The 26,469-nt window shown below is 33.1% G+C and overlaps 2 protein-coding genes across 2 annotated transcripts; both read left to right on the plus strand.

The window, feature by feature from the left end:
- Positions 1 to 1,754: 1,754 nt before the first annotated feature.
- On the plus strand, positions 1,755 to 3,337 carry LOC107885942 (uncharacterized). The gene has a single exon (XM_016809711.2). The coding sequence runs from the start codon at positions 2,223 to 2,225 to the stop codon at positions 3,132 to 3,134; it is 912 nt and encodes a 303-aa protein (XP_016665200.1). The 5' UTR covers positions 1,755 to 2,222; the 3' UTR covers positions 3,135 to 3,337.
- Positions 3,338 to 13,825: 10,488 nt separating this feature from the next.
- On the plus strand, positions 13,826 to 26,342 carry LOC121217789 (uncharacterized). Its single transcript, XM_041094081.1, has 3 exons — positions 13,826 to 13,882; positions 25,416 to 25,567; positions 25,930 to 26,342. The coding sequence occupies exons 1-3, from the start codon at positions 13,826 to 13,828 to the stop codon at positions 26,171 to 26,173; spliced, it is 453 nt and encodes a 150-aa protein (XP_040950015.1). The 3' UTR covers positions 26,174 to 26,342.
- The last annotated feature ends 127 nt before the right edge of the window (positions 26,343 to 26,469 follow it).

Genomic DNA, 26,469 nt, shown 5'->3' on the forward strand with positions numbered 1-26,469 from the left:
CTCAAAAAATAATAAAAACTAAATTAATAAAAGATGTTAATATTAAAAGTTAAATTTACAATGCAACTTTGTTTTGAAATAGTAAATTCCTATACTTTCATAAAGTTTGAGATTTAATTTTTACACTTAAAAAATTATAAACTAAATAATTTTATTTTTTTTTCAATTTAAAAATTTTAATCTAATTATTAAAATCATTAAATTTTTTTGTCAAATTTTGTCAAATTTCATTTTATGTGACATTTGATTAAGAAAAATAGACATACCAAATTGAATTTTTTTTTATAAAAAATATTAACAATTTTAATGAATGAATTGTGATTTTCAAATTGAAAAAAAAGGAATATCTTTATTTTTAATTTTTAATTTTTAAAAAAATAATTTTATTTTCTATTTTTTAAATTAAAAAAACACATATGGTAAATATAAATATAAAATTATTTTCAATAGTGAAAATATTAAATCTAAAGATTAAAAATTATTATTTTCATTACTTTATAAATTTCACATATTTTCATTTTTTTTTAAAAACCATTTTCTGAACATGTGTTTTTTGTGTTTTTCATTTAACCATATAAATTTGAACTTTTTAATATATGATTAAATCTCCAAATTTTTTGTGAAAGAATACAGGGACAAATAATAGTAGGGAGATAAACCCAAACTAATGAAATTCAAGTTGTAGCAGCTAGACATGAAATCAAATGTGTATCTCCTATTAAAAAAATAATATATAACCAAAGTTGATAAATTTGTGTAATAAAAGGTCCACAGAAATGACAATTAATAGGGAAATTCACTTAAATCAGGCTCAATTATATGATATGATATTCATGAATGACCTTTGCCGCTGGTGTTTAGTTTAAATCCACCCAAGGTTACCTACAGGTTACGGCGAATGTAAAATAAATAATTAGGTTAAAATATCTTATATTTTTCGTAACATTTATTTTTTCTTTTCAAAATTTAGGGTCCACTATCAATATTATTAAAATTTTATTAAATTTAAATTTATTACAACGTCATTTTTAAGTATATTTTTTGTTAAATTTAACTATGCTAATAATTTGATATGAATTTTAAAATTCAAAAATTAAAAAATATTAAATTTATAAAAATAAAAAGTATATAGACTAAATTTCAAATTTGAACATATTTTAACCAAATAATTACTACCTTTTGGTAAAATACTTCACTATGATGACTCGAGGATTCAAATTTGATTCGAATATTTAGAGAAGAAATCTACTTTCACTTTTTTCAAGCACTTGTTGGTGTTTATTTATACTTGATATAATAAAAGTAGAAATGAAATAACATGATTCGAACCCGTGTCAAACGTTTAATCATCGCTTTATAATATCATAATTATTATTAGTTAAATCAAGTTTAATATATTTTTAAATCAAACTCATAGATGCTTTTACTCTAAATATTAACAATAAAGAAAGGTGAATTTTTCTATATATATAAAAAAAAAATCCCACCCAAGTTCTAACTAGTGGCAGTTGAAAAGGAAAAGGCTTCGTCCCTCTAAATTTATAAGGAAATTCTTTTGAATATTAATAATTTAATTTATTTATTTTTTAACATAAATTATTTAACTTCATCAATGCTTCCAACTCATAATACTGACATATGTTTTTTGTGTTAAAAGATTTTTTTAACATTTATATTTTAACCAATTGTTAACTATTTTAATTAAATTATTATTTATTTTCTTGTAAAATTTTTGATAAAAAAAATAAAGGCATTGCTAATTTTCCACTCCACCCCACAGCACATATTTTCCTATTCCCCCAATCATGTATTCGATTTTCAATTTCCACACACACAAAAAATCTCTTTTCATTTTTTATTCGGAGCTAAGATTTTCTGTTTCCATTGGCGGTAACTCTTAGGCTATTATTTGTGGTGTTCCAGTGTTACTTATAAGTTTGGACTTTTAAGGAAAGTCTTTATCTGCGGTAAAGCTTTTCCTCAGATTCCTTGTGGCGTGTATTTCAGGCAAATTATAACCCTTTATGCTTTCCCACTACGAGTCTTTAGCTTTGTGAATTGCAGTAAAAGTGAAAGCTTTTGGTCAAGTTCTTAGTTCTTCTGCCATGATTTAAAGGTCCCTTTTTTAACCTCTGTTTTTTTTTTTGAGAATTTTGGTACTGAATTTCAAGCAAAACCCAAGGTCGGAATTTTCCAGGAAATGTGAATTTTCAAGCAAAAAGATGACATCTTTTAGTGGATTAGGGATAGGTTTAAGCTTAGTTTTTGGTTGTCTCTTTTTGGCACTTGTTGCTGAGCTTTACTATTTGCTTTGGTGGAAGAAGAAGAGAATTGTTAGCAGCTCACAGGTTGAAGATGATTATAGCAAATATGCAAAGGAACTCATTCACCTTTTCTGCTGGAAAAAGTCTTCTCCTTTGCATGCACCATCCACCCATGGAGACTTAGGCATTAATGCGGTTGTAGAGCCAGATTTGGAGCATGGTTCAACCAAGGATTTGCTGCTAAAGGGGTTTGGTGAAGAAGGTGTTGAATCAGAGCTCATGAGGCTCCACAACCTTGCTGGTCCACCAAGATTCCTCTTCACTATCAATGAAGAAACAAAGGAAGACCTTGACTCAGAAGATGGGAGGTCTAAAGGAGAAAAGAGCAGGAAAGGATCAAGAACAAGGAGCCTGAGTGACCTCATGTTAACCATTGACACCCCTTTGGCTTCTCCTCCACCATTGAACCCCTTAGATTCTTACCACCACCAAGAATTCAACCCTCTCTTTGAATCATCAACAGATGGTGGTGGTGAGTTAAACAAGCTGAGATCTTCTTCTTCTTCATCACCCCCTCCAAAGTTCAAGTTCTTGAGGGATGCAGAAGAGAAACTTTTGAGGAAATTGATGGTGCTTGAAGCTGAGAAAAGGGTACATAGAAATGGAGGTAGTTTTCAAGATTCTGGTGCTAAAGCAGCAATTTTAGCAGATGAGATAATAGAAGGGTCTTTCTTAAAATTCATTGTAGGGGAACCACTCCAGTATTTGCCACAGTACCCTTCAACTTCTTCTCAGATACTGCCATTGCCTTCTTCTCCTTCATCATTCAGACCACTAGACAAGAAAGACAAGTATGCATTTGGTTCCTGAATCCTGTCTTGCTGCTAGATGAGTTTTTTTGGTTAAGTTTATTATTCTTTCAATCTACTAATTAATTCCTCAAGATGCTTTACTTGTGTATTAGTGTTTTTCCCCCTTTTGGCCAAATACTTGTGTATCATAGGTTAAAATATGCCACAGGTTCCTGTAATTTTCACAAAATTAGAATTTAATCCTAGAGTTTAGTTCTTCTACTTTTTAGATTTCAAAAATTCAATCTAATTGTTAACATGGTTAAATTTATTGGTATAATATTTTAGAATAATAATAAAAATCTCACTTGCTAGTAATGTAATTAAAAATAACATTGTAATAAATTTGAATTTAACAAAATAAATTTAACAGAGTTACTAGTTAAATCTGAATTTAAAATTTTAAAAATAAAAATTCTTAAATATAAAAATTTAAAATTTAAAATTTAAAATTTTTGAAGAGAAAAAAACTTATAACTTATTGAAAATGAAAAAAACACGGTCAAATTTTATAAAACCCTCTGATATTGTATGTATTTTTTTATTTAATCCTTAAACTTTTTGAAATGATTAATTTTTTTTCACTTTTTTAAATATGTAATTTAAATGAGATAAACTTGAATTTGATAAATGATTTGACTTGACATCTTATCGTGTGATATATACATATTGATATTTTTGTACAATTGGATAATTTTCATGCACAAAGAAAAAATATGTCTAAGATGTACATGTTATGTTTACAAAAAATGCAATGTCAAATTGTTTGACCGAACTAACGAAATATTTCGAAAGATAAAAGGATTAAAAAGGATCAAATCTAAAAAACCCTATAGTAGATGGACTTACTATAAAATTTTACCAAAAAAAGAATGGTAGCTATGCATCACCAATCTGCAACATTTTGTTATTCAGAGCAAGCAAATGGATGTTTAATGAAGGCAAATTGACAAATTCCTACACGATGATGTACAGGATGTTTGTTAGTTAAAAGTGGGGGCAATTTTTCTGGTTTTTTCCCCATCCTCCATTGTCCCTTGAGCCTCACTTTAAACTAACATTCCTTCATGTGTTTTCCAGTTCATATTGTCTGAAAGGGCCTAACAATGCTTTCCTTTTTTAAAAATAAATAAATAAATAAATTGCTTAAAGCTATTCTTATCCTTTCTAGGCATTGTTAAGACATGTTTTTACTTGCTAATAATGTCAATTATGGTTTACAGCTAAAACTCTTTTTCTTTCCTCCATTCAAAACAGCTGAAAGTTATGTGCATAAATTTTCTTGCTTTTCCCTTCTTGATAAGGTTACTGTTGTTGGAGAAAATTTAGCCTTTTGTTGTCTTTTTGTCAAAATTAAAAGATAGCAAACACACATGGATTCTGATTAAATTTGAAATTTAAGATGAGTTTGGATGGACAATGCGTTTATTTGAGGTTAATGTAAAAACAACAATGGTGATGAGATTAAATATTGTAATGTGAAACAAAAAAAAAAGCTAAATACACTGCACTGCATCTCGCCGTTCATCCAAACCACCCTAAATCGGGTTAAATCGAGATAAAATTTTATTGTTTCTGTTTTTTTCATTCACAATACTTAAATTTAAAACATTATTTAAAAGATTACAAACTTTTTATCACTCGATTCAATAAATATTAGTAGTATAAGTTAAACTATTTGATAGGTTTTTTTTATTCCAAAAAAATCTTTTAAGTCTTTGTGCCTTCAAATATATAAAAAACGAACATTTTAATAATTGTGTGTTTAATTTTGAAATAGATAAGTAAAATTGACTTGTGGTGTTTAAAGTTAAATGAAAAAAAAGAGAATAAATTTACGTATTTAACCCAAAGAGCAAATTAAATATATAATATAGGAACTCATCAAGTAATTTAACTAAAGTAATTAGTATCGTACTAGTAATATATAATATGCATCAATATTGATTTGTTTCAGAATACTATTTCAAATTTATTGCTGTTTTAATAAAAAATATATTTAATATATATATTAAATATATTTATAAATATCAAATGATTAAGTTAAATAAATTTAAAATATGAAATGATGCACAAAATTGATATATGTATATAATATATGCTAATTAAATTTATTTAATATGCGTATATGTGTATCTTGAAGTAAATATGCAACACATGATTGATCAGCAAGGCATTAATTAGCAAATATATATATATATATTAAATAAATTCTTTTTTTTTCTCAAAATGGAAAAAAAATTATACCGACCAATATGCCGTATTTTGAGTGGTATAGATACAATATATCGATATACACTAATACGATTAATATTGATTGAAATTTATATCATAATTAATTTTTTTTTCTTGGTTTTAATTTGCTATCAGAATGAAATGTTTCACAATACCGATTGAGAATTGACTGCCATGAATTTAACCCAAATCAATATTATGATTTTATTGTCTAATTTACAAAACCAAGTAGTGAACCAACGTTGGTTTATAATCAAGATACATTTATAATTTAGTCTTTTATTTTTTAATTTAATGAATTTAGTTAAATTTTTTAAAATTTTAGCTTAGTATTTTTGGTTAAATTTGCTAGTGTGATATTTTAATTTTTTTTTTAAAAATCACTTGATGGTCATGGAATAAAAAAAAAGGGGTTAAACGTAATTTAAATTTAACAAAAATAACTTAGAATGTATAAATAATTAGACCTACAATAATCCCAAAAATGAAAGAGACTATTTTTTTTAAAAAAAAATAAAAGTAAAAAACATATTTTAAATTTTAACCACCAAAATGTTGTTATTAATTCATGAATAAATTGTATGGAAAAGTTTTAGAATAATAATAACACATTGTCGTTTGTTTCCAAAAGGAGCTATTTAATATCGCCTTAACATCTACAAAAAGTGCCAAATTTTATAGACAGAAAGAGTTGTGAGCTTTTACCTAAACAACAAGATATGTCATTGTTATCACGCGATTCGACCGAAAGTTTGCCCCACTTTCACTTTCACATCTCCATTTAAATGAAAAGAAAATTTGAATTTTTTTCAAAGAGGAAAGTTTTATATCTAATAGTTACATGGAGTTTTCGTTAAATTTCAAATCGAGGCAAGTTGGATTTCTGAACAAAGAGGCAAAATATGTAAACGCAATTTTTTATTTACAAGACCAAAATATGAGACCTTACTTATTTATCATTGGAATTAATAAATATTGATAATGTTGAAAGCTAAAGAAATCATCCATTAACTATTGATATAATTATAAATAATGATTGACATTAGATCCCGATTTCAAACATGGAAAATTTATTTCCTTGTAATTTGGTCTATAAAAAATATGTTGAAAATCTCAGCTCCAACGTCTAGAAATTTTGAATTGGATCAATAGTTGTGTTGAGGCAAGTTGTTTCATACCAAACAAAGTCATGAGTATAAATTTGGACTTTTGTTTTTATTTTTTAAGGCTTAATAAATTAATCAGCCTATGAAAAAAAATGGAAATTATGAATTTGGTATCTTAAGATTTCTTTTATTAATCTAGTACTTAAATTTACATTTTATGTTACCCATAAAGATTTTTTTTTTTGAATAATTTCATTATAAGTCTTGATCATATTTATTCTTTTTGATATAATGCCTAGAATTACTCATACCAACTCACTAACCTATAAATAGAAGGATAATACGCTTCAACACACTCAAACTCATATTCTCCTGTATTGATAACAATATTTATGCCAATTAAACTAAAATTTAATCGACTTTATTGAAAGAAATTAAATGGCAAAAATTAAAGCTACATTATTGTTGCTAAATAAAAATTAAAGCAAAAAATTCAAAAAAATAAAAAATAGAATTTTTTTCCTGTATTTTTATATTTTTTTTATACTTAATCTTTTATCATGATTTGGTATCAAGGATGTGGTTTTGATGTGGTGTTTTGTTTATATCTCATATTTTTATTGATTCTTTTAACGTAAAGGAATTATGTGCTAATGTGAAGGATGAAATTAAACATTAAGCACTAAACTTAGGAAAAAAATATAAAAAAATATGAATTTTGATTTGATGTGTAAGTTTATACATGAAATTTAATTTATTTTTTTGCAATTATACATATTAAATTTTGATTTTGATTCAAATGTATACATAAAATTTTAATTTTGATTTAAATGTATGAATTTAAAGAAATGAATACATCAATTTATTTTTATATTGAATAAGTATAATTATTTTTGCATGTTCATAAAATGATGTTACATCAATAATGATGTTAGCTGTTTACTTATTTATGAAAATCGAATCAAATCAAAATATCATAAATAAAATTACACAAAATTAAAATTCATGCCCATTGAGAATAGTATCCAAATTGCTGCTTTCACTATTAAAAAAATAATATTTTTATTTTTATTTTTATTTGTTGTTATTAAATGGGTGTGAGTTGTTAAAAAACTTAGTTTTACACTTTATGTTATTTTTTAAAATTTTTATTTGTAATTTAATGTATCTTATTTAATATAAATCGAGTATGCAATTATTTTAATATATATTTGAAATTTTAATTATTATATTTTAATACTTAAAATATAATTTATATATTTAAATTAAAATTTATAAATAGTTAAAATTTATATTTCGTATATGACTTATAATAAATTAATTCTTATATTTTCACTAAAATATCAAAATATAACAAATTTAAACATAATTTAAATGCAGATATTTTTACTCTAAAATATACCCTTGGGCCTTGGATTAGCAAATACGTTAAAAATCTTGGTTAACAAATCCGAGTGTTTGGTTAGCAAATACATTTAGAGAAAAAAAAAAACTCATGTTAGGTGCTTCGCGGTTGAACCACTATTTATAAGAGTAAAATGTTTTTATTACATTAATATATTACTTATTTTTTAATATTTTATTTCATTATAATACCTTTATATAATATTATAAAAAAATATATTTCTGCACCAAAATTTTGAATAAACAATTTTCCAATTACATCGATTTTGATTATATTGATTGGTGTATACTATTTTCTTAGTTTATTTTTGGTGTATTACAATAACAGGGTAAAATCTGAACAATAAACGGGACTAGCATGACTCGAATCCAAGCCACATTTGGAGCGATACATACTTGTGACCATCAGGCATACTATTTTCAACAATAGATAAAAATATAAAATTTTCTTTTTGTATTGATGAAAATTTCTATCTATATTAACTGTATTGATTTGTTCCACCAATTCTATTAGTACCAATCAAAACAAGGGTATTAACTATACATACCTTGTTGAAGTCACAGCCTACTTCTCTTTGTTTTCTAGATTCTTCCCATTTCTTTTATTTTCTTATGTGTAAACTACTAAAATAGTCACTTTTGTTTATCTCAGATTACATTTTAGTCACTTATATTTGAAATGTTACGTTTTAGTCATTTAAATTATCGCATTGTAACATTTTAGTCACTTAGCCGTTAACAGTGTAACAGTAAGCTTATATGGCATGTTAACTGTGCACTTATACATTTTTTTTCTTTTTTTATACGTCATCGTGGTGGTCTCCACAAGTTGTCTTTCTCCCAAATGCAAACGAAATAGATGAAAAGTTTCATGAGATGATGCAACAAAAGGTCAAGATACAAAAAGTACAAACAACCTAAGAGGGCAATGAAAAACAAGTTGAAGCTCATGCAGAGAACCCAGAGAAACCCCAAAACCCGTGGTTCCTCTTCTTCGTAAATCAGTAAGAATAAAAATTGTTAATCCAAAGTATCATGGGCCTAATTATGTTAATTATGTATTACAAGAAGAAGGTGATGTAGATGAACCTACATCGTATGAAGAAGGATCATTGAAGAAAGAGTGGAGAAAAGTAATAGAAGAAGAGGTAATTGCACTAGACCAAAATCAAACATGGGAGCTAGTGTCAAAGTCTAAAGGAGTACAACCCATAGAAAGATATAAAGCTTGATTGGTGGCTTGTGAATTCTCACAAAAGGGCAGATTTGATTATGACGAAACCTTTAGCCCAATGGCAAAAATAACAACAGTTCGAGTACTATTAACGTTCGCAACATTTAAGTCTTGGATACTGTGACAAAGGGATGTTAAAAATGCCTTTTTACATGGAGACTTCAACCGAGAAATTTACATACAACAACCAAAGGGATTCAAAAACAAGAATCACCTAGAGCATGTGCATAAAAAAAAAGCACTTTATGGGTTAAAGTAGGTATTGAGAGCTTGGTATGGCAAGATAGTGGAATTTTTTGTACAGAGTAGCTACCAGTAGTGCCAGCAGACTCAAACCTATTTGTGAAAGCTTGTGATGGAAAAATAATAGTAGTGCTTGTATATGTAAATGATCTTATCATCACTGGAGATGATGAATTTGAGATTCATTAGACACGAGCTAATCTTTCAACAAGATTTCAAACAAAAAAACTTGGAGAACTGAAGCACTTCTTCTCAGATAAAATAAAATACTCTTAAAAAGTCTCAATTGATTTATTCTAAGATTTATCTACCTAAATAAATTTAAAAAACATCTCCAAAATATATGGGGTTTCACATATTTCAACACGTTGGTGCATATATATCAAACATGCCTAATTTTCTTACAAGAAAATTAAAGCTTGTCTTAGAGAGCCCTTTGGTGAGTATGTCAGCAATCTGCTGTTTTGAAGGAATAAATGGAATGTACACTTGGCCTTCTTCAATCTTCTCATTGATAAAGTATCCATCATTCTCAACATGTTTCGTTCTGTCATGTTGGACTAGGTTGTGAGCAATACTAATGGCAGTTTTGCTATCACAGTACAACTTTATTGGTAAAGTTATTGGTTTCCTCAGCTCTTCTATAATTCTTTTAAACCACATCATTTTATAAATTCATTGAGCCATTGATCTAAACTCAGCCTCTACACTACTTCTTGCTACAACACTTTGTTTTTTGCTTCGCCAAGTCATAAGGTTTCTTCAAACAAATGTACAGTATCTTGATATAGATCGTCTATCTATTACTGAGCTAGCTCAGTCTGCATCTGTATAAGTTTTAATTCCTCTTTGTTCGAATTTCTTAAAAAATAAGCCCTTGCTAGGTGAGCTCTTCAAGTATCTCAAAATTTGAAACACTGCTTCTTCATGTTCCTCCATTGAGGAGTGCCTAAATTGACTCACTAAGCTTACTGCAAAAGCTATGTCTTACCTTGTATGTGATAAGTAAATTAACTTACCAGCTAATCTCTGGTATTGCCCTTTATCAACTAGTCGTCCTTCTTTATTTATGAATTTTACATTTGGATCAATTGGTGTGTCAGCTGGGCAACAACCACTCATCATAGCCTCTTTTAAAAGATCAATCACATATATATTTTTTTGAGAGACCACAAGACTATTCTTTGATTGAGCAACTTCCATTCCAAGAAAGTATTTTAAAGGACCCAAGCCTTTGATCTCAAACTTCAATACTAGATGCTAAGAATGATATCATTAACATAAGTTATAATAACTGCTATTCTCCCTCTTTGTGAGTGTCGATAGAACAATGTGTGACCAGCTTACCCTTGTAAGTAACTTTGTTTTTTAACAACCTGAGTGAACCGTTCGAACCAAGCTCGAGTTCCAAATTTTTCTTCAAAACCTGGAAGAGGATCCATGTAAAATTCTTCTTCAAGTTTCCAATTTAGGAAAGCATTCTTCATATCTAGCTATTGTAAAGACCAATCAAGATTAACAACAATTGATAAAAGAACTCTAACAGAATTTAACTTGGCTATTGGAGCAAATGTTTCAAGATAGTCTATCCCGTATATTTGAGTGTATCCTTTAGCCACTAGCCAATTTGAATTTGGTCATGAACACCTATTTACAGCCTACTAGTTTTTTTCCCTACAGGTAATTTTACTATTTTCCATGTACCTATTTTTTTTAAAAATGCACATCTCCTCTAGAACAGCCTCCTTCTATTCAAGAACCTATGAAGCATCTTTCACATTTTTGGGTACTTTCATAGTATTGAGACACGAAACAAAGGCTGAGAATGTCAAATACAAGGCTTTATAGGACATAAAGTTAGACATGGGAGATTTGAAAACATTTCTAACACCTTTTCTTTTAGTGACTAGAATATCTAGATAAAAAAATTCATTGGTTGGATTATGAGTTTTGTTGACACCATTTTTTGGATGAAAACGGGGTCGACTTGGATTTTGAAAAAAGAATGAAAACGGGAGTCGCCACCAATCTTTTTTTTGATGAGGTGTGATCGGGTCACCTCAAAAAGTGGTTGTTTTTAATAAATGATTTAATTTTATGAAAACAACGATTTTGGTCTACGAAATTCAGAAAAAAAAAAGGTTCGGGAGTCGGTTACGCACGAGGAAGGATTAGCACCCTCGACACGCCCAAAATTGGTACCTTAGTTGATTATTTAATGTCTTTATGTCGAAAATTAAAAACTCGAAAAGAATTTAAAAATAAGGTCCTTCTTTATATTGCGTTATTTTTTTTTAAAAATTACTTGGATAAGTCAAAATGAAAAATGCCTTCTTATCTCGAATTAACAAGATGTCACATCCAGTAAGTTAGGACACGACACCTTGTATTTTTTGAGAGTAAGCTTTCCTTTTATTTTTTATTTAAACCTCATTTATTTTAATTTTAAAAGGATATTCGATTACTTAAAATCAACGAGAAAAATCGAATCTCAGTAAGTTAGGGCACGATTTTCTCGAATTTTCTAAATACGGAATATTGCCTTTACTTTCGAAAAATCCTCATATCGAGAAAACCACGTGTCATATCCAATGCGTTAGGACACAACATATTGAAATCCCGCTAATGAGTTTTTATTTATGTTTTTTTATTAAAGAGCATTCTCGAGCATTTAGATTCAACAGAAAATTAGAACCCAGCACGTTAGGGCCCAATTCTCTCGAAGATCCCAAGTATCGAGTATTGCTTTGTTTCCAAAATTTTCCCTTTTTTACGAATTCGGGTAAAAATTGATGTGACGGAATATCAATTACGATAATGCGAGTAAAAATAATACGAGCGAAGATAACAAAAATAAATATATAAAAAATCAATTATATACAATAACAAGTAAATAAACAAAATAAAAAAAACTAAAACATTTTAAAAAAAAAATAATGGACACATAAATAAATAGATAAACATAAAGTAAAACAATAATAATAATAAAGAAATGAATAGAATTATAAAAGTTTTAATAATGCATGTATGAATTTTAAAAGATTTAAAATACAAAAAAAACTATGTAGGTATATATATATAATGAAAATATGTATGTCTATACATATATATATATATATGTGTATGTACGAGAATTATAAAATATGAAACATAATTACATATATATAAATAACATGCGCATGTATGTATATATATTACATAAAGACAAAAAAATATAAATATGTATATTATAAAAATAAAATAACGTAAGTATGTACATACATTTATAAGTATATGAATTAAAATATGTAAATATATAAGTATATATATGCCTGTAGAAAATATGAAATATAAAAATATATACTTAAAATAAGTAAAGAATATGTACATGTATATATATAAATTATAATAAAATATTAGAATAAAAATGAAATAAAAATATTAAATATGAAAATATATATATATGTATACACGTACATAATAAAAATATATACTAATACATAATAATAATAATAGTAATACTAATAATACTAATAATATAAAAATAACAAGGATATTTAATAAAGATATAAAAATAAACGAAAAAAGGACTAAAATTGAATTAAAAACAAAGTTGTGGGGCAAATGTGAAAGGAAATAAAGAGAAATGGGCTTATTTGAGCGCGCACAAAACATAGGGGGACCGAAACAACAATTATTCCATTCCATTAAAACACAGCACATTAGCGGGGACTAAATCGAAAAGCGCGAGAAATTATGGGGCCAAATTGGAAACAAGAAAAATGACTTAATTGCAAAACCTTGAAAAAGCGGAAGGACTGCGCGTATAAATATCCCATTCAAACGAAAACACGCGGATCCTCTAGCGGGTCGGGTCGGATGGGTCGGGCAATGGTCAAAACGGCGTCGTTTTGAGGCTTAAGTGTAGCCCCCAAAACGACGTCGTTTTGGAGGGCTATATAAAGGCCTAAAATAGCCAAAAAAATCATTTGGGGAGAGGGAAAGAAAAAAAAGAAGAGAGAGAGGGAAGAGAGAAGGGAGAGAGAAGGGAGGGGGAAAGGGGAATCCGGCCAGGGGGGCCGGTCACCGGACGGCCACCGGAGGCTCGCCGGCGCCAGCGCCGGCCACCGCGAAAAGGTAAAAAAATATTTTTTTTTTCTTTTTTTTTCTTTTTTTTTGCTTAATAATGCATATATTTTTATGTTTTAATATTTTTTAGTATATTTATGTAGAAAATAAACTCAAAACAGTAAAGAAAAAAAAAAGAAAGAGTCACCTTAGGTTTTAGATTTGATTCTCCGATTTGGTGTTAGAGCCCATGATAGTATATATATTTTCGAATGGTTCTTGTATTGAATCTGTTAATATTGAAAGAAAATCTTTTGTTTTCATAGCAAAAAAATAAAAAATCCCCCCTTCTCATCAATGGTGAGATTTTCGGTTTTTATAACCGATTACAAATGTTTATTTTCTATTTGTTTATTTCTACTTGGCTTCTTGTAGGTGGCCATGGCCGACAGTGGCATGGTGGTGTTCGGCGCAAGTGGGCAAGTGGGCAAGTGGGGGGTAGGTGGCTAGGGTTAGTGGGATTAGGGTTTCTGAATGCTGAGCTTAGGTTAATGGGCTGGGGTAGTTGGGCTTCGGGTTTATTGTTTGGGTTATTTTGTTGGTATGGGCCCGGCAAATTTGGGCTTCTACAGCTGCCCCTCTTTGCTCGTTTTTGTGTAACAAGAACAGAGCAAAGACTAAAAAAGACCAAATTTGCCTGGTCTCACCGAGGCTTGACTTCTTTGGGTGCTTCTCTTCTTCAAGTAGCCTTATTCCAGCCTGCTACATCTTGTTGCTTCGATCCACTCTACTTCAAGTTCAGATACGCCTTGTAGCTTCAATATACTTTGCTACGACTCCATGGGGATGAGATTTGTGTTTTTAGTCTGCTCCACTACTACTTAGGGAGATAAGACTTGATGTGATCTGTTCCACTAACTGCTTAGGGAGATAAGATCTGTGGTTTTGTCTGCTGTGATCTACTCTACTGTAACTTCAGAGAGATAAGATCCTTTATTTTAATCCACTCCACTGTAATCTCAGGCAGATAGGATTACTATCTTCAATCTACTCCGCTGTAATCTCAGGGAGATAAGATCTGAAATTTTTCGGTCTGTTCCACTGTAATCTCAGGGAGATAAGATCTCTGGCTTCAATCTGATGTGATCTACTCTACTGTAACTTCAGAGAGATAAGATCTTTTACGGGTTTTCACCTTAGCCTTCCCAAAGTTTTTTTTCTTTTTTTTTTTTAAGAAGCAAAGCGCCCTTCACGGGTTTTCACTTTGGTTCCCCTTTCTTTCAAGTGAAGTATTTCTTGACGGAGTCTGCGTTTACAGGATTTGGTAAACTTTTGCCATCCATCTCGCATAGGATCAAAGCTTCACCAGACAAGGCCTTCTTTACAACATAAGGGCCTTCCCAATTTGGCATCTATTTTCCTCTAAAATCTTTTTGCATAGGAAGAATCTTTTTTAGTACCAAGTCCCCTTCACGAAATTCTCGGGGGCGAACCTTTTTATTATAGGCTCGCATCATTCGTTTCTGGTACATTTGCCCATGGTGAATAGCTCTTAGCCTCTTTTCCTCTATTAGGTTCAACTGATCGTACCGAGATTGGATCCAATCGGCTTTATCCAACTGTAACTCAGATAACACCCATAGAGAAGGGATTTCAACTTCAATGGGTAATACTGCCTCCATTCCATAAACCAGAGAAAAAGGCGTTGCCCCAGTAGAAGTTCTAACAGATGTTCGATAGGCAAGGAGAGCAAATGATAATTTCTCATGCCAATCCTTGTAGGTTTCAGTCATTTTCCCCACAATCCTTTTAATGTTTTTATTGGCCGCCTCCACTGCACCATTCATTTTGGGACGATAAGGCGATGAGTTATGATGCTTAATTTTAAATTTGCTACAAACTTCAGCTATTGTGCTATTATTCAAGTTCATCGCATTGTCGGATATGATCCTCTCAGGCATTCCATATCGACAAATGATTTCCTTCTTCAAGAATTTGCTGACTACTGTTTTCGTGACATTTGCATATGAAGCAGCCTCCACCCACTTGGTAAAGTAATCAATTACTACGAAGATGAAGCGATGCCCATTAGAAGCCTTTGGTGATATTGGCCCAATAACATCCATACCCCACATGGAGAACGGCCAAGGAGAGGTCATGACGTGAAGAGGTGAAGGAGGCGCGTGTATTTTGTCTCCGTAAATTTGGCATTTGTGGCACTTCCTGGCATGATCAATACAATCTCCTTCCATGGTGGGCCAATAGTACCCAAATCTCATGATCTGTCTGGCCATCGTGAAACCACTGGCGTGCGTCCCACAAATACCCTCATGGACTTCTTCCAAAATTTTCTTGGCTTCCACAGCATCCACACATCTTAACAGTACTTGATCCTTCCTTCTTTTATATAACACTTCTCCATCTAAGACATATTCACTGGCTATCTTTCTCAGAGTTCTTTTGTCATTCTCTGTCGCTTGATCAGGGTATTCCCGATTCTTCACATATTGTAGGATACTCTGATACCAAGGACAATCATCTTTTCCCTCCTCCTCAATATTGCAGCAATTAGCCGGGGTCTCAGAGATACTCATCTGAACAGGCCTCATTGCCTCAAGTCTATTCACCTGAATCATCGAAGCTAGAGAAGCTAATGCATCAGCCATTTGGTTTTCCTCCCGTGGGAGGTAATAGAAGGTGATATCGTTAAACTCCTCAGCCAATTCAAGAACTAGTTTTCTATAACCGATTAGCTTAGGATCTCTAGTCTCCCACTCCCCTTTGAGTTGGTATATCACCAACGCTGAATCCCCGTATACTCTCAGTACTTTAATGTTCCGTTCAATGGCTGCACGAATGCCTATAATACATGCTTCATATTCTGCCATGTTATTTGTACAATCGAAGTCCAACTTGCTAGCAACAGGATAATGATCTCCACTTGGGGATACCAAAACTGCCTCAACTCCATTACCCGTAGTATTTGAAGCTCCATCGAAATTTAACTTCCATACGTGATCCATTTGAGGATTTTCTTCAGTATTCGCCACATACATCAAGTCCTCGTTTGGAAAATCGAAATTCAAAGATTCATAGTCCTCCAAGGCTCTACTAGCTAGGAAATCGGCTATTGCACTTCCCTTTATGGCCTTCTGACTGACATATACTATATCAAATTCTGAGAGCAAGATCTGCCATCTAGCCATTCTCCCGTTCAAAGCAGTCGATTCCATCATATACTTTAAAGGATCTAACTTTGAAATCAGCCAAGTCGTGTGATACAACATATACTGCCTCAGTCTTCGGGTTGCCCAGATTAGAGCGCAACACAACTTCTCAATTGATGAGTACCTCATTTCGCAATCGGTAAATTTCTTACTGAGGTAGTATATTGCCCTTTCTTTCTTTCCTGTCTCATCATGTTGGCCCAATACGCATCCCATGGAATTCTCCAACACTGTTAGATACAATATCAATGGCCTATCTGGACTTGGAGGTGATAAGACTGGGGTATTAGCCAAGTACTGCTTTATCTTATCGAAAGCCCTCTGACACTCTTCATCCCATTCACCCGGATTATGTTTCTTTAAGAGCCGGAATACTGGATCACATTTCTCTGTCAGTTGTGAGATGAACCGAGCAATGTAATTCAGCCTCCCTAGGAAACCTCGAACCTCCTTCTGAGTGCGCGGGGGAGGTAAATCTCGTATTGCCTTTACTTTGTCTGGGTCAACCTCGATCCCCTTTTTGCTAACTATGAAGCCTAATAACTTCCCTGATCTGGCTCCAAACGTGCATTTGGCCGGGTTAAGCTTGAGCTGAAATTTCTTTAATCTCGAAAATAACCTTTTCAAGACCTGAACATGCTCTTCTTCCGTTCTAGACTTCACGATCATATCGTCAACATAGACTTCGATCTCCTTGTGCATCATGTCGTGAAACAAAGTCACCATAGCTCTTTGATACGTTGCTCCCGCATTCTTCAATCCGAAGGGCATTACCTTGTAACAGAATGTTCCCCATAAGGTAATGAATGTGGTTTTCCTCATGTCTTCAGGATGCATCTTTATTTGATTGTATCCAGAAAAACCGTCCATGAAAGAAAACAATGAATAGCCCGCCGTGTTATCTACCAAAGTATCAATGTGAGGCAGTGGAAAGTTGTCCTTTGGACTAGCCTTGTTTAAATCCCTATAATCCACACACATTCGTACCTTTCCATCTTTTTTGGGAACAGGGACGATGTTGGCTACCCAATCCGAATACTTGACCTCTTGTAAGAAACCAGCGTCGAATTGTCTTTTGACTTCTTCTATTATTTTCAACACAATGTCAGGTCTCATTCTCCTAAGCTTCTGTTGAACGGGTTTACAATCCTCTTTTATGGGCAGACGATGCACCACAATGTTAGTACTTAGCCCAGGCATATCTTGGTACGACCACGCGAAAACATCCTTGAACTCTCGGAGCAAATTAATGAGGTCTTGCCTTGTCTTTGCGGTGATTTCAGTTCCAATTTTCACCTCCTTTCCATCCTCTAGGCTCACTATTTCTAACGATTCCCTATGAGGTAGGATATGCTTATCCTCTTGTTCCATCATTCTTAACAAGTCCGGAGATGCATCATAATCTTCGTCATTTTTAAAGTCGTGGGATCCCTCTGAACACACTTCTTGCTCAAAATAGGCTCCGTGTTTGAGGCAGCGTCACTCATGTCATTGATATCTCAAGACCTATGAGGGCGCATCAAAGAATATACCAAGAATATAAATTTATGAATATGTTTGTGCAGAAGAATTACAAATGAAAGAATTATTTGTAAGACAATCAACCAAATGAAAAATATGAAAGGAAAAAAAAGTGACTGATCGAGATGAACGTAGACACGTATTTCATTAAAATAATGATATTTAGGCCCAATGCCTATTTCACAAAAGATTTCATATCGTTTCTAGGCCAACAAACAACAGGAATGTTTTGAGCATTACTCTGAATAAGCCCTAAAGACTACAGGGATTTCTTCAGCAGTCCAATTGTTTAGCTCGCTTCCAGGCTCATAAGGGCAGATCTCCAACAAGGCCCTCCTTTCCGTTGCTTCTATGGCGTTGGTATAAACGTTTTCCAACATTCCTCCCATGCCGCTACCGGACACTCCACATTCAGAATGAATAAATCCTCCCGACACAAAAGATGTAGATATGTGGGGAAAGGTTAAAGGCTCACACTTAGCTTCATGTCCATTCAAACGCGCCCTTCTTCTCTCTTGTCTCTTCTCTACTTCTTTCTTCTTCTGCTTCATGTCTGGCTTATACCCTAAACCAAATCTATCAAACTTTTCCTTCGGCATTGGTGCCTCAATCCTTCCCTGAAGATATTTTCCCAATCCTTTCCCGGGTAAGGCTCCTCTTCCTACCATCAATCGCAATCCCATCTCAGTGGTCCTGGATATTTTCGGTACTGGAATTCTATTTCCCTCCGCAATAAACATCGCGTTCACAAATTCTAACGACCGAAAAGAACATTCTAGTGCCTCATCGTTGATGTCCACATAAGGTGCATCGCTAGTCATCATTGCGATAATATCCTCCTCTGCATCTATTGTTACCAACCGATCCTCCGATACCAACTTCACCTTCTGATGTAATGATGAAGGTACTGCCCCTGCTGAGTGTATCCACGGTCTCCCCAATAGACAGTTGTAGGAGGGTTTAATATCCATTACCAAGAAATCCACCTCATAAGTGACTGGGCCGATCCTTAATGGTACCTCAATTCTCCCCATAACCTCTTTTTTGTTCCATCAAATGCCCTTACTATGTTCTGGCATGCTTTCATGTGCGAACTGTCTATTGGTAATCGACTAAGAGTGGACAAAGGTAATACATTTAGTGCAGATCCATTATCAACCAAGGCCCCCGGGAGTGTGTACCCTTTGCATCGGACAGTAACATGCAGGGCTTTAGTAGAACCTCTTCCTCCGGATGGTATTTCATCATCATTGAAGAAGATAAAATTGTCAGCACCAATATTGTTGATCAACCGATCCAGCTTGTTTACCGAAATATCGTCAGCCACATATGTTTCGTTTAGCACCTTTAAAAGTGCATTCCGATGTACTTCTGAGTTTAGGAATAAAGCTAATACAGAAATGCAGGCTGGCTGTTTGTGCAGTTGCTCCACAACACTGTATTCACTGTGTTTCAAAAACTTCAAAAACTCCTTTGCCTCCTCTTCTTTTATTGGTTCATTTACCAATGGCTCAACTTCTACTGCTTTCCCTTTCCTCTGTTCTTTCTTCCAATTCTCTTCCCTGGACGACTCTGCTTGAGCGTCATATCTTTTTCCATTGCGCGTGTAAGAACCTATTTCCTGATTTCTTTCTGCTCCTTTTCCCAAAATGGTCACATTACACCCGTAATTCCACGGCACCATTTTGTTATCCCTATAAGAGAAATTTGATGGTTTCTGGATTACAATTTTCGGTGTTACCTGAGCCCTAACCTCATTACCCCTAGGGCGTGAGATAATGACCACAGGATGATTTATTTTTGGAGCCTTTGCTCCCAACTCTGTCGCGCATATGCTTCTCATTTCTTTCGCATCTTCATAAAACCTCATCTCCTTGTTATCCATCATGCTTTGAACCAAAGCCTTGAATCCTTCACATTCTTGGATTTCATGCCCTGTTTTATGGTGAAATTCACAATAATTTCCCATCTCATGCCCTTCCTCAGAATCTGAAATAACCAACCCTCTTTTCGCCATTTCTTTCCAGACCCGTTTCAATGGAGTTTTTACTTCAGCAATGTCAGTCTTGACTTCTTCTCCCGTACCTTCGCTAACCATATTCACCCCCTTATCTGCGTGATTAGGTAACGGATTCTTTGCGTTAGGTGAGTCGTCAAGTTTGACGACACCTAAATTGATAAGTCCTTCTACTACCTTCTTGAAGCAGTACAATTTTCTATCGAGTGCCCAGAAATTCCCGCATGATAATCACATTGCGCGTTCATATCATACCATTTTGGATACGGGGGTTGTAGAGGACTCAAGTAACGGGGAGCAACAACATGTGCATCGAATAAAGTCTGATACAACTCCTTGTATGACATCGGGATTGGCGTGAATTGGGGCTTTTCAGTAATTTGCCTAGCTCCCGACTCTTGTCTTGATGATCCCTGTTGATTAGCAACCACTTTCTTTGGTTGATTCACGGTAATTGACCTACCATAAGCATTCACATTATTCACTTCATTTTCTCTTTTCCTCGGGGGTGCCCTCCTATTATTTTCTCCTCCATCTATTTTTCCACTTTTAATGGCATGCTCAATCATTTCACCATTCATGATTATATCCGAGAAGTTTTTTGAAGCGCTTCCCAACATGTGAGTGATGAACGGGGCTTTCAAAGTATTAATAAAAAGCGTCGTCATCTCTTTTTCCAAAAGTGGTGGTTGCACCTGAACCGCCACCTCTCGCCACCTCTGCGCATATTGTCTGAAACTTTTGTTTGATTTCTTCTCTAAATTTTGCAGAGTTATCCTGTTAGGCATTATTTCTGAGACATGATTGTATTGTCTCAGGAAAGCCTGTGCTAAATCCCTCCAAGTAGCAATTTTAGCTCGGCTCAGCTGATTGTACCACTTTGACGCCGCTCCCGTAAGACTTTCCTGAAAGCAATGTATTAATAATTGATCATTATTAATATGCCCCGTCATTCTTCTACAAAACATAGTAATATGAGATCCTGGGCAACTAGTCCCGTTGTATTTCTCGAATTCCGGCATCTTAAATTTGTAAGGGAGCACCAAGTCCGGAACCAAGCTCAGATCCTTTGCATCTATTCCATAGCTTTCGATGCTTTCTATTGCCCTAAACTTCTCTTCTATCCATTTCCATTTCTCCTCAAATTGTTTTGGAAATTCCTCCTTCGCCTTGTCCTTTTCAACCATCTCATCAAGATCTGGGACAGCAATATTATTTGGGCTATCACTGGGATTAAAGCCCGCTTCGGGTTGAAAATTCATTGGGATTGAAGCATCGCCTTGGAACTGCTGGGGCCTAACTGACACAGAGGGTCTCCGCAGATGCAGCTCAGTCTGTACTTGCGCATGCGGAGGCGTGAAACCTGGAGGATAAAGTGGTTCACCATTGTTTTCTTCTTCACTAACAATCACAGGACCTTTACCCTTATCTACTCCCTTCAATAATTGCGTCATCTTAGCCACCAGATCATTTTGGGACTCCTCCATCTTTTGCACCATGTCACGCTGAATCTTTTCCATTTGCTCTTTCATTTGCGCCTGCAACTGGTCTTGCATTTCTTTTTGAAGTCGCTCTAGCTTCTCCAACCTTTGGTCCATAACTTTTGCCTTAGCTCGGGTGCCGTAACTTTGTTGGTTTTCCAGGTTAACTGAAATGATTTTATTCGATTAAGTTTTTTTTAAATGGTTATTAATGCATATGATGTGATGCAATGCATGAAAAGAATGCAAAGAAAAAGAATGCGTTGATTCTAAATTTAATTCTATTAGAATAATTTTTCTAGAAGACAAATTTTTTTACATGAAAATAGTTTACATATGTGGTATTGCCCTTCATAGTCCAAGTAAACGCTGATATTTTCTTCATGGTTAAACCCTGTAAATTCTCCAAAAGATGCCTTTGCTAGCTCCTTACTGCTTAATCTGAGCCTCGATCTCTTGCTCGCTTATCTCCATGATATTCATCAAAAAGTGCTGGCTCTTGGATAATCTTCGTTGGCAATTAAATCAAGTCATGTATTCCTTCGTGGACTTCCGGCTTTCTCTCGTCGTGTTTACTCAGACTATATTCAGGTGACCGCACTATAATCCACTTTATCAAGAAATTCGTTTCCTTATGACAAACTATTCTATTTAGGAATCGAATTTCGAATCAACACATTCTTTTCTTTGATGTAATGTAATGCAAATGCATGAATGCAAAAAGAAAGGAAGACATTGATTCTGAATTTAATTTCATTGGAACAACTTTTCTAGAAAACAAATTCCTTTACATAAAACGGACTACATACACGGTCTTTCTCTCATATTCCAAGTGAAGACACCTTTCTTCCTCTTCATATCTGGATCTTATGGTCGAGTCTGACGAATTCTCCAAGAGATGTCTATATTAACTCCTTTTTTGCTTGATCCAGGCTGCGACTCGTTGCTCACTTATTTCTATGATACTTTTCAGCTCCTTTAAGAAAGTCAAGACATGACAGCTCTCGAATAATCTTTGTTAGTTTCTGTCTTCAGGCAATGAAGCAAAGTCTTGTATTTCTTCACGGACTATCAGCCTTCTTTCATGTATTCACTTGGACCATATTTAGACAACCGTGTTATAATCCACTTTATCAAAAAAAATTGTTTTCTTATGACAAACTGTTCTATTTAGTAATCAAATATGAATCAACACCTCCTTCCTAGGATGATGTAATAAAATGCAATTATAAACAAAAACAAAACACGTTAGTGCAGAATAAATAACAAATAAAGCAATTCGGGTTTGGAGTGGCTCTACGTAGGGTAGGCTCCTAGGTCTCTCTATATGTGGTTTGGTTCTAGAGTAAGGGTACCTGAACCAGCAGATTCCTCGATCCTCACTCATTATAGGCTCATATGGACCGAGTTCAGTTCAGGGGAATACATTTCCCTATGGCCATGCGGAGATGAAAATCTCACGAAGACATAGGTACGGATGTATCCCGGAAGCGATTCACTATCCCATGCGGAGGTGAAAACCTCACGAAGGCGTAGTTTCTCACTCCCACTTAAAAGGTGTGACTAGCGGTCATGCAATGCAATGTGCAGAGGTATAAAATAAAATACAGAACACGATAAAAAATATAACTCAAAACAAAAGTGATGCAATGAAAGGATCGTAAATTTAAATCAAATTTTCCACTTTCAACAAAAAGACAAGAAATAATCAACACGTGGCTTGACCCTCTTATGGTCCCCAGCGGAGTCGCCAAGCTGTTGACACCATTTTTTGGATGAAAACGGGGTCGACTTGGATTTTGAAAAAAGAATGAAAACGGGAGTCGCCACCAATCCTTTTTTGATGAGGTGTGATCGGGTCACCTCAAAAAGTGGTTGTTTTTAATAAATGATTTAATTTTATGAAAACAACGATTTTGGTCTACGAAATTCAGAAAAAAAAGGTTCGGGAGTCGGTTACGCACGAGGAAGGATTAGCACCCTCGACACGCCCAAAATTGGTACCTTAGTTGATTATTTAATGTCTTTATGTCGAAAATTAAAAACTCGAAAAGAATTTAAAAATAAGGTCCTTCTTTATATTGCGTTATTTTTTTAAAAAAATTACTTGGATAAGTCAAAATGAAAAATGCCTTCTTATCTCGAATTAACAAGATGTCACATCCAGTAAGTTAGGACACGACACCTTGTATTTTTTGAGAGTAAGCTTTCCTTTTATTTTTTATTTAAACCTCATTTATTTTAATTTTAAAAGGATATTCGATTACTTAAAATCAACGAGAAAAATCGAATCTCAGTAAGTTAGGGCACGATTTTCTCGAATTTTCTAAATACGGAATATTGCCTTTACTTTCGAAAAATCCTCATATCGAGAAAACCACGTGTCATATCCAATGCGTTAGGACACAACATATTGAAATCCCGCTAATGAGTTTTTATTTATGTTTTTTTATTAAAGAGCATTCTCGAGCATTTAGATTCAACAGAAAATTAGAACCCAGCACGTTAGGGCCCAATTCTCTCGAAGATCCCAAGTATCGAGTATTGCTTTTGTTTCCAAAATTTTCCCTTTTTTACGAATTCGGGTAAAAATTGATGTGACGGAATATCAATTACGATAATGCGAGTAAAAATAATACGAGCGAAGATAACAAAAATAAATATATAAAAAATCAATTATATACAATAACAAGTAAATAAACAAAATAAAAAAACTAAAACATTTTTAAAAAAAAAATAATAATGGACACATAAATAAATAGATAAACATAAAGTAAAACAATAATAATAATAAAGAAATGAATAGAATTATAAAAGTTTTAAAAATGCATGTATGAATTTTAAAAGATTTAAAATACAAAAAAAACTATGTAGGTATATATATATAATGAAAATATGTATGTCTATACATATATATATATATATGTGTGTATGTACGAGAATTATAAAATATGAAAACATAATTACATATATATAAATAACATGCGCATGTATGTATATATATTACATAAAGACAGAAAAATATAAATATGAATATTATAAAAATAAAATAACGTAAGTATGTACATACATTTATAAGTATATGAATTAAAATATGTAAATATATAAGTATATATATGCCTGTAGAAAATATGAAATATAAAAATATATACTTAAAATAAGTAAAGAATATGTACATGTATATATATAAATTATAATAAAATATTAGAATAAAATGAAATAAAAATATTAAATATGAAAATATATATATGTATACACGTACATAATAAAAATATATACTAATACATAATAATAATAATAATAGTAATACTAATAATACTAATAATATAAAAATAACAAGGATATTTAATAAAGATATAAAAATAAACGAAAAAAGGACTAAAATTGAATTAAAAACAAAGTTGTGGGGCAAATGTGAAAGGAAATAAAGAGAAATGGGCTTATTTGAGCGCGCACAAAACATAGGGGGACCGAAACAACAATTATTCCATTCCATTAAAACACAGCACATTAGCGGGGACTAAATCGAAAAGCGCGAGAAATTATGGGGCCAAATTGGAAACAAGAAAAATGACTTAATTGCAAAACCTTGAAAAAGCGGAAGGACTGCGCGCATAAATATCCCATTCAAACGAAAACAGGCGGATCCTCTAGCGGGTCGGGTCGGATGGGTCGGGCAATGGTCAAAACGACGTCGTTTTGAGGCTTAAGTGTAGCCCCCAAAACGACGTCGTTTTGGAGGGCTATATAAAGGCCTAAAATAGCCAAAAAAATCATTTGGGGAGAGGGAAAGAAAAAAAAAGAAGAGAGAGAGGGAAGAGAGAAGGGAGAGAAAAGGGAGGGGGAAAGGGGAATCCGGCCAGGGGGCCGGTCACCGGACGGCCACCGGAGGCTCGCCGGCGCCGGCGCCGGCCACCGCACGCGGTGGCCGGAAAAGGTAAAAAATATTTTTTTTCTTTTTTTTCTTTTTTTTTGCTTAATAATGCATATATTTTTATGTTTTAATATTTTTTAGTATTTTTATGTAGAAAATAAACTCAAAACAGTAAAGAAAAAAAAAAGAAAGAGCCACCTTAGGTTTTAGATTTGATTCTCCGATTTGGTGTTAGAGCCCCTGATAGTATATATATTTTCGAATGGTTCTTGTATTGAATCTGTTAATATTGAAAGAAAATCTTTTGTTTTCATAGCAAAAAAATAAAAAATCCCCCCTTCTCATCAATGGTGAGATTTTCGGTTTTTATAACCGATTACAAATGTTTATTTTCTATTTGTTTATTTCTACTTGGCTTCTTGTAGGTGGCCATGGCCGACAGTGGCATGGTGGTGTTCGGCGCAAGTGGGCAAGTGGGCAAGTGGGGGTAGGTGGCTAGGGTTAGTGGGATTAGGGTTTCTGAATGCTGAGCTTAGGTTAATGGGCTGGGGTAGTTGGGCTTCGGGTTTATTGTTTGGGTTATTTTGTTGGTATGGGCCCGGCAAATTTGGGCTTCTACAAGTTTTACCTGGACTTTTGACAAGATCTTGCGAGTCGGATTCTTCGTGATGAATTTGGTGGATTCCATTTTCTTGATTTCGATTTTTTCTTGAGTAAATTAATAACTCCTTTGTTTGTTCTCTATTCTCATGATCAGACTTTACACTTTCATACTTCTTTTTATTAACAACATTAACATCATTAATTTTTGTATTGATCAGAAATTTTCCTTCTCCATTATTAGAATTCCTGTGTTGTATATTCCTAGTCTTTTCTTGAACAATTATTAAATCTTCCTTACTATAATTCCTTTATTAAAGATTAGAATCAAAGTAAGATTGTGTTTCAACAAATGTGACATCCAT

The sequence above is a fragment of the Gossypium hirsutum genome, chromosome A03, assembly GCF_007990345.1.
Source record: "Gossypium hirsutum isolate 1008001.06 chromosome A03, Gossypium_hirsutum_v2.1, whole genome shotgun sequence".
In the NCBI taxonomy this organism is placed as follows: domain Eukaryota; kingdom Viridiplantae; phylum Streptophyta; class Magnoliopsida; order Malvales; family Malvaceae; genus Gossypium; species Gossypium hirsutum.